General features: G+C 38.7%; 1 protein-coding gene across 1 annotated transcript; it reads right to left on the bottom strand.

Moving 5' to 3' along the window:
• Nucleotides 1–3,998: 3,998 nt before the first annotated feature.
• LOC306697299 (adhesion G-protein coupled receptor G1-like) lies at nt 3,999–12,889 on the bottom strand (the record flags this gene model as incomplete). The annotated part of the gene is made up of 12 exons (XM_079161122.1): nt 3,999–4,084; nt 5,224–5,380; nt 5,977–6,106; nt 6,434–6,530; nt 7,859–8,127; nt 8,430–8,548; nt 9,211–9,305; nt 9,456–9,501; nt 9,617–9,724; nt 11,228–11,347; nt 12,212–12,353; nt 12,882–12,889. 12 exons carry the CDS (start codon nt 12,887–12,889, stop codon nt 3,999–4,001), a joined length of 1,377 nt encoding a protein of 458 aa, XP_079017248.1.
• Nucleotides 12,890–13,507: the final 618 nt, after the last annotated feature.

Below are 13,507 nucleotides of genomic sequence, written 5' to 3'. Positions count from 1 at the left end.
GACACAAATATGATAACCCTCATTCATAAATGATACATTTATAGTTCATTAAATTGATATATTACTGTTAACAAACAATTAATTTACAATAATTTTACAACTTAATTTAAGTTATTTTAACAATTTATTGTTGTTTGTAAATTATTACCAAATGATTTGTAAAACATTAAGAAATCACTTTGTAAAACATCTATCTCAACATTACAACATTACATAAAAGATACTTGTAGCACTTTTGGCTAATAATTGGTAGCTAAACATTATTTGGATGGCTAAAGTTGCAGCTGATGATTCTAAAACTTTGTTAAATGGTTAATAAATACTGAAATGTAAAGCATCTACAAACATTATTAACTATGACAGATAGTTCAAACGTTTTCAATGGCTAATAATTGGTTTCTGGTCCATCTATTTATAGATGTTTTACAAACAATTTCTGAAAGGTTAACAAATCATTTGGTAATCATTAACAAATACTTAATATAATGAATATAATCAGAATGTAATTATTATCGTCTCTTATCAGCTATGATACAATATAACTATTTAAAATGACACAAACTAATGATAGCAATACTAATAATTAGTAAACATTATTAATGATAATTCCTAACTAAGATGCAACTAACTATTAATGTACTATTTATTAATGATGGCTATTATAAAGTGTTGACGTACAGTCGGACAAAAAGCAACTAAACAGAGCAGAGCTGCATGTATGACGCCCTCTGCTGTTCTTTCGCAGCTCGTTCTATGAAATCCAAAAACCCACAAATATGAATTTTCCCTCCAGATTCCCTCATTGGTAAAGACATACAAGCAGATCGCTCCTTCATCAAAGAACCGCACTTGATTTCAACTTGAATATAGTTCAATTCAAAAAGGATTTGAACTCATTACAGCAATAAGTGACATATATGAGCCCTCCCAGTCAGGCCAGTCCAGTATGGGGGTCACTGCTAATGACAATAGAGTACAGAAAGAATCTAAAATTTAAAATGAAAAAACATACAAAACTCAAAAAGGTAAAATTTGAAAAGGCTATGGCTTTGTTATTGGTGGCCAAAAAGAGGAACATCTGTCATACAGTTCCACCTGAAGGGACATTTGAAGTCCATCACCAATATTTCTGTATCTATAAAACCAATCACCGAAATTACTGTTATATTCTAACAAATACTTACATTATTACTGCGAGGCCATAGAGTAGTCTCTTACTTCTGAAGTGAACAGGAGGAACCAGACAAACACTGATCCGTGCCGGTTGGGTTATCTCTCCATCAGGAGCCAAGGCAACAGTGCTTGTGTTCGGTCTGCTGGATGTCTTCTCTTCATGCAAATATATGTTTTGTCAGTGCAATAAATGTACTGCCGGTGAGTTTCTTTCATGCTTGTATGTTGAGAACTGACGTCACAGTCTAAATTCCACTGCTGCAGTAAAGGAGGGCTGTCAACAGAGATGTGCCATCACGTACACCCTTCCTGACCCGGGAGCCCCCGGTGGGGGGCTTTCAGAGAAAAGTTTAGCGTACAGCATGTCGTACAAAGCACTTTTCAGAAACGAATATAATGATGTTACACACATGTTATATACTCAGTTAAAGAAAAGTCTGGGCAACATAACCATTTTACACACTGCAAACACAATTATAAAAAAAAAAAGCTAATGGCTAACACGACCAGCACCTCACCTTTAGTTGAATCACGAAAAGAACGGCATCATTTTGTTATTTTGCCGGCTAAACACTGCTGCTAGACTTGTCCTGTGTCTCTCTCCTCTGTTTCCTGGAGAAGGGGGGTCAACCTAACTTGTGGGACTCCGGGGGGAGGGGGTCAGACTTTTGGCGAATGGAATTTTACGCATTGGCGGTGCAAGGCGTTTTTTAAATTTGTACTGCTAAAAACTCTGTCAATCAACACCAGGCTTCTACCTCCGCATTGCTGAGACTCTGATGCATCTAAAAAGGTGTCATTTTCTAAAATTGACCAATCATAGGCTGGCTGAGCTTCCAATACACACATGAAGACTGGAGCTCAGACGAGAATCATCCATGGTTTACAGCCTTAGAGAGGATTCTGGCTCTTAAAATGATGCCAAACTGCTGTAATAGGTTAGATTGAACACTATTAGTGATAAAACAAGTGAAATATATAGTTATATAGTATATAAAATTAGAATAGAACAGCTGCAACAGCTGGTTCCAAAATGAGAATTTGGCTTGACCTTGCGTGACCTCTCCGTACTTAAACCTCTTTAACTTTGTCCTGCTTCACTTTATCAAAGCCAAATCTTTTTTATGAGACTACTGACATGTTGTGCTATGATTTGTGAGATTTGTTAGGCTTTCAGCTGCATTATTTCAAATAAATAACATCAATAAAAGTGCTTTTTATTCAGACGAACCTGAACATTTTCAATTTGAGCTGTGTACCATCTTCATTTACTATTAACCAGTAACATATACACAATATTTACACATCTGAACACATCTCACAAGTGTTCCCTTTAATATAACATCAACACATTTATTAAAATAGACTTTGTAGTTACAGAATTACAGTCTTTTTAGTATGGGAATGCAATTTTCGAGCAGAGGCCTCAAAATGGGGCTAGGGTCTAACCTTATGGTTTGGAAAATCATTGAAGACTGTAAAGGTTCCAGGTGTACTGATGTGTCAGCCTTTCATGATTTAATAAAGGTTAAAAAAACATTATACGTTACACACACACTGACATTGTGGAAAACATGAACCAAGTTTAACATGCCAAAATACAATCTGCAACAGATATAAAGTCAGGAGGCTACACTCTCAGAGAATCTATTTCTCTCTCACAGACATTCTGGGATCTTCTCACTAACTGAACCATTCTCTCTTGAAACATTCACTAAAAGGAGTGAGATGGTAAAGACCTGTCACCCTGCCCCAAAAATAGAAAAAGTAAAAATGTGGAACCATCCTATCTACGCTGCATTGGAATGTGCCATAAAGGGATAGTTTGGATCTTTTGAAGTGAGGTTGTATGAGATACTTATCCATAGTCAGTGTATTACCAAGATGGCGGTCAGCATGCTCCCCAGTTTGGAAACACAGACAGGAGTACGGGCACGCAAGCACCAGACTCATTTTTACCTGGCAGAACACAGGAGTTGCTGGTCCACCGCTGCCTCGATCCGTTAGTTTGTTTGTCTTCTTTTGGGACTTTGGTGAATCCGAATTGACCCTTTAAAACACCAAATCCAAACAAATAAAACAAACTAACTAACCTATCGGGGGCAGCGGTAGACCAGCAACTCCTGTGTTCTGTGAGGTAAAATGACTGTTTTTGTCAAAGGAGTCTTGTAGCTTTGAAGAGAGCATAGATGGGATATGACAGCTTCAGATCCCCATCGGAAAATGCTGCCTGAAGCAAAGTAGAGTAGTGAAAATATTGTAAATATTAAACTGATATTGTTTTTTTTAGGTGGTTAAAATACATTTTGCTGCTGACCCCGTCCACAGCAGTACATTACTTTGCCCCCGAGCTGGTACTCATAACTGGGGTGTGCCAACCGCCATGTGTTGGAAAAGTACCTCATACAACCCCACTAAAAAAAAAGATCTGTACTATCCCTTTAAGAATGGTCATGACTAGCATCCGCATAATAAATCTCCTGGTTTATATTGATAAACCCTTCACCACAATGTTTTTATTAGAACACCAGGGTATGACAATAGTACAAAATATCACTGAGTTGCTAAAAATATTTAACATTTATTATTACAGTCACCTGCATGAGTTAGCTCTAACTAGCACGCTTGCTTCTCTTGAACATGAAAACATCATGATCTAAAGCAGAAATGATAACGGCAAACTTTACAGTGTTTCTGCATAAATTTCCCCAACACACACACGCACACACACACACACACACACACACACACAAGCAGGCACGCATGTACAAACACACACAAACACACACAGAGAGAAAAAACGTCTGGGTGTGATGAGTTGAGGCTCAGCTGTTGGTGCTGGGTGTTACACTAGTCGTGTTATTCGTTGGTTTTCTCAAAGACATCACAAACCACAGGAAGATGAAGAAACCTGAGACAAAGGAGTGACAAGAGAAGTGAGACTGCAGGATCATGCAGATCATGCAAATACTACTGATATGTTGTCACTATACAAATAGTCAGGCCAATATCCACTACACATATTATCATATATTATGCACCGTTTATTATTTCATGATCCTGACATTACAGCACTCTTGTCATATTGTAAGAGGAATACAAATCCTGTTGTGTTGAAAATGCAAAGACTTTGACCATTTATTGGGAAGCTATCCATGCGCTGAAGAAATTTGTGTTTCCATTACACATTGACAAGTTGTCCTGTATGGTCTGGCATAAACAAACCATTACAGCTCCTTCTTTTAACCCTTCTGCCTCTCTGGGGACATTCGTGGCTTTAAAAACAAATTGAATTCATCACTTGTGTTAATGCCAGACCCTCAGACCCTTAATGACAGAGATGTCGCCATTGAAACCCTTTAAAACCACAATTTTTGATAGTTTTTACTGTTTTCCACCAGATTGAAAATGTTCTCATGTTTGCATGCTATTCTCCTGGTTTCCTATCCATCAAAATACATTTTTGGGCTAATCATTGACATATCCACGACTGTGGGGAAAAAAACTTGCATTTAGAAAATGCTGTGTTTTAAAGTTAAATGAATTCATATGTTGTCGTCATGATCAGGACTGATGTTGGATAAAAGATTTAACTCAGTGAAAGTGGAAAATAATATTAGCATAGTATTTTTATGGCAGTTTTAATCCTCATAGCATTTAGTATAGAGAAAATAATTAAACTGTTGTTTTTCATAACAACAGCGCCATTATACTATTAATCTAATGTCTCTATGATTCAGGACTGAAATTGGCAATTGAATCAGTGAGAGTGGAAAATAATATTTATACTGTATGGAATGTCATTAGGTTTTTGCCGTAAACTGTTTTGTGTGAAGTTCACCAAGTGAAAAAATATATGTATTATTAATATAAAGACTATAAAGCAATGTTCAGCTTTCCATACTGTTGTTGTGCTGAACCAAGAGGATCAACTCCGCATAAACAACAAGCGTCACTGAAATATGCAGCCAATAAGCCTTTCTCTCATTTTTACAGTATAGCATCACCATATAGCATACAGCTGAACAGAAGGAGGCAGGTTGTGCAGACCTTGCAGCGGGTTCAGGATGCAGAAGAGGTAGAGGCCCGGAGTGGTCAGGTAGCCAAACGAGAAGAAGACCAGGCCCCAGGTGATGCCAAGCAGAGTGGTGACTCCCAGCAGGGTACAGGCACCTCGCTTGGCTCGGTTACCGTCGCTCTGCCCAAACTGACAAGCAGAAATATTGTGTAAAAATGGACACATTAGCAGGTCATAGACGTTCAGAAACTACTAAGTTAGAGAGTGTGACATGTATGTTGTTGTCTGGTATTGTGACAACAACACATGAGTGTAGAAAACTCCTCCTGAATGGAGGCAGATTTGATCTTCAGTTTATTTAAAGCCTTGCTCTCAGGAGTCGTATTACATCATCAACATTTTGAGTGCTTCCTACGAGACGCAGTAGTTCACCTATACGGCTGGGTGGAGACAGCGTGGACTAGAATGAGTTTTAATGAAATTTATGAATAAAAGTTAAAGAATAAGACGGATGATGTTCTACATTTTCCTTATTGTCTATAAATCCCATGAGAAGACCAAAACAAATAACGTGTAGGTCTGCCTATGAATACTTTCCAACCCGTTGGACAACAATGGAGCTCTATTACTCTTGATAAGTGAATACACGGACAATATTCGCTAGCAGGATCACTTCGTTGTTGGTTTCGGCTTCATGGTGTATTTTGACGGCTGAAATATAAAGAGCAGCACCATACTCTGAAGACAAGAATAGCAGAATGCAAAGAGTGCAGATCGACTCGAACCTCTCCACTCTGGCGGAATCCCACGATGTGTCTGACTGTCACTACCAACATGATCATGTTGAAGACGAACACCAGGCCAAACGCTCCCACTGTCGTCACCATCTTCACCGTGGTGTTGACTATGTAGCATCTACAAAGAGCATGGATAAGGATTTTATCTCGTACGCTAAAGAAATCTGAAATAAATATGTCAATTCAGGTGACTAAAGATTCAACAATATGTAAGTAAATATGTACGTAGGCCAATAGATTATTTTCTGCTCGTCACACAGAGTATATCAGTACAGCGGTTCCTTCCTTTCATTTATAATATCAGTTGTTACTGTGAATGCGGTTTGTGCACCATTTCCCAAATACACAGGATGGCCGATGCACATGCAAAACACCTGATAAATGTCTGTTAATTATTAGTCTAGATTGTACATGCTTGCAAATGTATTTCCTGCTTCTCCCTTACACTTCGGTGCTGTTGGGGTTAGACGAGTCCAGAGAGACGCGTCCATAGTAGCCTCTGTCGATGGCGACCACCACGGACACGATGACTGCGGGGACCCCTGAAACACAAGGATGAATCCAGGCAACGAGGCCTTCACTGAAGGGGCAGGGATGGAAAGTAACTAAGTATACTTACTCAATAAGTACTGTACTTTAGTACAATCTTGAAGTACTTATACTTCAGTGTTTGCATTTCATGCTACTCTATAATTCTATTCCATTTGAGAGGCAAGTATTTCATGTTTTACTTCACTTTTATATTTATTTGATAACTGTAGTTAGTTTGCAGATTCAGATTCTTGATACAAAACACAATCAACAAATACATTTTGATGTATTACTATGGATAAAGATGGCAGCTAAGCCATATATATATATATATATATATTAGTCCTGGGCAACGATTACAATTTGTAATCGCGATTAAATGCATTGTTATGCGCAAAGTTCAATAATTAATTCAAAAGTAGTACTGCTATATGAACACAAGTGCAATCACATTTGGTTTATAACACTTTAAACAAATAAGGTTCTTTTTAACAGCAGTATTCCCTTTACACAGTAGCAGTTAAAATACAGTTATGATTCTGATAATAGATATTCAGCCGGTGTTCATAACTTTATCTTCATGTGTGTAAGAGATGCAATTTGAAATATACTTCTTGAAAACTGCAAACCTATCTACGTCATGTTTTTTCCTTTGATAAACTTTCAGTAGCGATAACTAAATGATATGCTTATTATACATATTACAAACAATACAACTTTAAAAACTCTTTTTTTCGAAATTTAAATTAATCATTTCTTTTTTGATTTTTTGGGTATTTTGGTCAGACACATATGCAACGCTGATTACCGTAATATGTGTGGTATTTGTTATAAATGTACGTTGGTACATAGAGGGTGATAAGAAGCTATAAATGGAGGGATTTAGGACCCAGGGGAATGTAGGTGAAGCAAGGGAACCTGTAGTCTGTACCGTGGCAGTAACCTGCATGAGGAAGTTAAGCTAATAAAGAGTTGCAGTTAAGAGCTGTTTGTTCTCACGTGCTTATATGTTTGTTTAACTTGCCCAGCACTAATATATATATACATATATATATATATTATTTTACTATATATTCTGCTAGCTTAGCTGCCATCTTTATTAATTCTGAAATAGGCCATTCTGCATAATAAGTACTCTTACCTTTGGTACTTTAATTTCATTTTGATGCTATTACTTTTAATAGTAAATGTACTTTTATTTAAGCAAAATGCAGGACTTTTAATCGTAACCAAGTATTTCTGCACTGTGGTATTGCTACTTCTACTTAAGCACAAGATCTGAGTACTTCTTCCACCACTGCTGCACAGTTTGTTGACTGGCCTTGGTGACTCCACTCACCCCATCCCAGCACGCTGAGTTTGAGCAGGTATCTCCTGATGTAGATGTTGAAGACTCGGACTAGGAGAAGGTACAGGTGGAACCCCTCCAGGGCCATCCAGCTGAAAGTGGCCAGCAGGGAGTAGTGAAGACAGAGAGCCGTGTAGAAGCAAAGCCCGGTGGAGGACAGCGTTGCCACCCACTGGCTGGGGAGGAGGTGCAGGTTGAGGAGGATCAGGGCAATGGCCAGGTTGATGTGGACCTTCATGGAGACATCTGCTCTGACTTTTCTGTCAGACAGAGGAGAATCGATCCATTGTGAGGGTTAAATCATGTGCAGATTTCACTTAAGGTGAGACTGAATTTGATGATAGCAAAGGGAAAGCACGTTGCATTTTAAACTAATAGAAAGAAGAGAGGAAACAAATCAGGCAACACATGGAGAGAAGCGTTAAGGTATTACAGCAAGAAAAAGTCAAACAAGGGTAGAAGAAGAGAGCAAGTGAATGGAGCAAGGACAGAAAAGGACGCTGCTGTTCTCAAAGATACGTGAGAGGATAGATTGAAGGTAAATCTGAGGAGAATAAATTACTTATTTGTGATGAAGAGCAGAACGGTGATGACCAGGGCAAAAAGAGACAGACTGCAGCCAATCAGAGTGATGTATGTCAGAATCTCCTGGTGTTCAGGTGGGAGGTCAGGAGAAGACACCTGAGGAGGGAAGGCACGGGACATTTTGTCTTTTTACTTCATTACCTTTATTTGATAGAGAAGATTAGGATTTTCATACAGTATGATAAGTTTATAAATGAAGTTACATTGTTACAAAGGAAATTACTCTCATGCACATAATGTAAATGACCTCCATCCTCACCAGCTTTATTAACAGCACCTCATGTTATTTCATCATTGTGTTAATGTATCAGTGATAATAAAATATCTATAATCTAATTCTAACGAATACACTTTGCTGATCATAATTTATTTGACTTGTATCTTTACCTTGTGCGCTCGCCATTTTTAGTTAAAGCTGGATGCGTAGAGTTTGATTTGTTTGTTTTTTGTAACTTTTGTGCCAATTAGTGGTAGCATCAAGAATGACTCTCACACAGGCAGCAATGCCGAGTGTCAAGATTCACTTCAATGCACCTTTGAGGGAAATGTTCGGCAAGCCGTGGCGGCCATGTAGTCGGGGAGAACATACTAAAAGGCTCTCCACTGTACGCAGTGCTTCTCACAGCTACACCTGCTTTTAAAAGATGTCATGGATTCATGGCCCAGTTGTTTGCTGCTGTGCTGTTAATATGCAGTCTCAATTAACTTGGTTGTCTCTATGCAATTGTTCCTCGTAAGGCGAAGAAGGTCCAGCCTACCATGAGCACGCCGAAGTATGTGAGGTGATTGCAGCAGCAGGTGAGGATGCTCTGACCCCGCTCCCAAAGGGTTTGGCAGCCATCGCTGCTAAAACCTGATGATAAAACAACAACACAGCGACAGATCCATTATGCAAATAATCCAGATGCATTTGGATAACATCAACTCACCTAACTGGCCGCAACGAATCCAACTTATAAACCTTAAAACCTCAAAACAAAAAAACTAATTTATTCGTACTCACTCTCTGTTGAAAAGTTCAAGAACACACATCTGGGCTCTTGGGTATCCTGTGACACAACAATATACTAGCTTTACATTAGGGTTTACGTCGTCCGTATGTTCAAATGTTTTACTTTTGTTGGGCTAAAGATACAAATGGAAGGAAGTTGTAGTTACATTTACATGTAGATTCACTGTGATGTTGACACGCTCCTGTAGTCCTGAAACATTCTTGCCCTGCACACTCAGGCCAATCAGTCTGCTCTCATATAATACACCTCCCAATGCGGTCTGCATGGTCAACATACAGTCACTCAGTTAGTTTATACAAGACAATTCAAATGTGATCACTCTCCTGAAGCGCTGCGTTTAAAGGAAAAAGCCACCGTGTGATCCTCTTGCTGCTTGGTATTATCAGTCTATCAGTATCGGTGAACAGACTTTGCTTCCTAAAACCAATTATGGTTTGCATGTTACTGCAGAGAGCAATAGTGAAGAGCAAAAGCACAACTACTTCTACTTCAGAAAAAGAAAAGTGACGGCCGTTCATGACCTTCGTGTGATTTGCTGTCAGATTGCATTTGAGGATATTGTATTTTGTCAGGAATGCACATCTCTTCCTCTTTTTGTGTAGGAGTTCTGCCAGTGTGTTTATCAGACTATTTTGAAAGCCACACCTGTAGTTCATCACTACAATATGTTTTCCAGTTATATTTAAAAGCAGCTCTAGGTGCCCTCTCTTAATGCCATATTATCTAAATGTGGCCCAAAGAAGCGACAGATAAAACCAGGCTGAACATCGAACAGCAAATGTTCCCAGAAATGTAATGTAGAGTTGTTGTAGTAGCTTTACTAGCTTAGCACTATTTGAAAAAATGTAATTATTGAAATACAGCAATGCTGGTCATCTTATCAGAACGAACCTGTGCCGTGTTCATCTCACTTAACTTGACACAGTTTGTCCTCCTGCAGTTAAAATGAGTTGCTGGGGGTCTCAACATTGAACACATGGCGGCCATGAAGGAAGTTTTGCAACGTTGTAGCAAGTGTTCCTCTTTTTATCTTCCTGAATCACTCAGCCTGGGGAAGAGAAGCTCGTAATGGCAATAAAACGTATTCCTAAAGGTGCTATAGGAATTTATTTTTTACAAAAATGTCAAGACAACAAGGGATTACCTGTAGTCTCTGTAAATTGGTTTCAACGGAGTACCAATGGCTGCCTCGAATGCAGCAAAAATGGGCCGTTATATGACATGTATACAAAGAGATATATCTTCACAACCTGAGTCTAGTACTAAAATACTTCTAGCCATTATTGCAATTTGTTATGATAACATAATTTTACTCAATAGCTTGAGTTAATATACGTTGTGTGTTATCTAACTTAAACAAGAGATCGGGCTGCTTCTTAATAAATCCCAATAAAACCCAATGACCAACCATTTCTTAATATGAGCATGATAACAATGATGGACATGCATGACATGTCCACTTTAAGTTTCCACTGTACTCCAGAACTGCAGGCATTCACAAGTATGGCATGAACTGCAGGTCAAAATTGAACCAAGGGAGTAGCTGTGCAAAGACTTATGGATGATTTGGGTCCCTTGGTTTTCACTTAATAAGTGTTGCCCTGCACTGAGCTTTATTCATTATACCAATAATCTTATTTGGGCTGAAACATGCAGAATCAGAAGTGGTCCTTTCATTTAAATGTACAATGTAAACACAATACAAAATGATTATATCCTCAGATTGTCTCCTACAAAGTTTCCTGTAAAAAAAGTCTCTGACCATGTTTGCTTCAGACCAGGTAAGCATGCAGAACACAATGGTGTTGTTTGATCCGGCATCCAACTCTTTTGGCAGTCGGACCCTCACTTTGCTGTTCTTGACAGCCCTGTCTGCCGTTATCTATATCAGAGGCACAGAAACAAAAACAGGGAAACCCTCCACGTTAATACTTGTAACAGAACAATGTAACTCCCACATATACATTGGTACCTTATGGCACCAGCAGGGACAGACTTTACATGTTCAAACAATGCTGGCTCAACACAGTATACATGCTCCCAACCAATCTGGGTTTCTGAGGCTGACCCCTGACCTTCCTGTGGAGGGGTCGACGCAGAGCAGAGCATTTGAGGGGTCTTGTATTTATCATGAAAAAAAAGCACAGGGCATAACATTATGTCTTTCTTCTGGACGGGTAACTCACTACCGATTGCAAACGTTTTAAATGGATCCTGATAATAATTAGTCATTGATTAACTAGTATTAGTGATTGTCAATGAGAACACATTGACATACTCAACACCGTAAAAAATAAGAATTGAGGAAGATTGCTTGTAAGTCGCATTGCCATTGTGTATAAGAAGTGGACGTAGACACCGTGACGTAGCATATTGGTTTGTGCACTGCCGGGTTTTTTTTGGGCCGCCGCCATCTTGTTTTTTTGCAACCAGACGTGACATGAGAGGGGGGAGTTAAGTATCACAGAATGCTGAACAATACATTTTTAGCAACCAAAAAGGTTACAATTAAAACGCTGTGGTAGCGACCCGTCAATAACACAGTAGCCCCGCCCTCAAGCATACCCTGCTTTATGGTCTGTTTGACTCTAAATGGACCATAATTTACTAAATGAACATCATGCTGTATTGAAGAAGACTTTAAATTAGCGATTGAGACCATAAACTCATGTTTACAGTGTTTACTGCGGGAGATATTTCAGTCTGGATATTGACATCCCTAGGGCCATGCTACTTGCATCCTTACCTCTGTGTCACTAGCATGTATTTCAAGGCCTTTGAAGGGGCCATCGGGTTTGTGCAGGAGGACCAAATAACGGCTCTCGGTGATGGTTGTAATGTCATTCACCTCTGTTTCCTCTAGAACCTGTTCTAGGTTCTGAATGGCTCTTGTGGAAAAGGACAGGAAATTACAAACATGTACATCATTCTCATTTATAACTCTTTTCCTTAAACCAAATAATTAATTCTGAACCACTGCATGCCTTAACCCAAACCCTTTGCAAATTCTTCATATTGCCCTGTTTCTTCCACCCATGTACAAATCTGGTGAAATACTAAAACAAACACAGATGCTCACACAAACAAGAACCAACAGATATAACATGCATTATCTTCTACACAATTAAAATGTTTACTTGATAGCGTTCCTGTGGTTTCCATTTTTCAAAATCTTGTTTGCGTCTTCCATACAATTTCTAGAGAACATAACACCTGTAGAGTAAACAAATGATTTATTGATATTCAAGATATACACAAATAGTATATTTGATAAAAAACATAATGTAGCATCTCACATTTCTTTTCCCTTTTCTGACAATTTGGACCCCGATTGTTACCCTTGGGTGAAACTGGTTTCTTACACTGGGATGTAACTGATTCGTCACTCTGACCTGAATCTGGTTTGTCACCCTTACATAACCATGGATTTGCACAAGTGAACAGGACCAGCCAACAGAGGAGCCACCACTCCATCCTGTGAAGAGGATTCATTTAGAGAAAAAAAACAGACATATGTCATAAATATATGGTAAAAGAATGAACATGTCCTTGGACCTCTCTCTCATGTCATGTATTTAAGCCTTACACACAGACACAGAGGGAAGTACAAACACAATCTTCCACCATATTCATTGATCTTAACTGGCACTACAACGAGTATGTTTACATTCATTTCCATACAGTTAGTTAAGTAACTGATACATATTACTAAGGCCTAATATCAGCATCAAGCTAAGTTATATGGTTCTGACCAAAAGAAAATCTAAACATAGCCTACCTTTTTTAGGTTGCTGAGTGTACAAATAATTTTGCCTGAAGACGCAGACTACAGCTGATGTGACAACCGCACAAAATCAAGTGAGGAAACCTGCTGAAGCCATAGAGCTTCATAGGAAGTGATGAAAAAACAAAACATGTAAATGACATACCGAAATAAAAAGAGGAAGCAGCAGCAGTCAGAAAGCTAAAAACATCTATTGTATTGCTTGCTTCTGTCTGTTTCTGGCGTGTATACCCAGTAGGCTACTAACCTGAATATAAT

The sequence above is a fragment of the Pholis gunnellus genome, assembly GCF_910591455.1.
Source record: "Pholis gunnellus genome assembly, chromosome: 1".
NCBI classification, from domain to species: domain Eukaryota; kingdom Metazoa; phylum Chordata; class Actinopteri; order Perciformes; family Pholidae; genus Pholis; species Pholis gunnellus.
The sequence above is the reverse complement of the archived record's forward strand: the minus strand, read 5'-3'. Positions and strand labels throughout refer to the sequence as shown.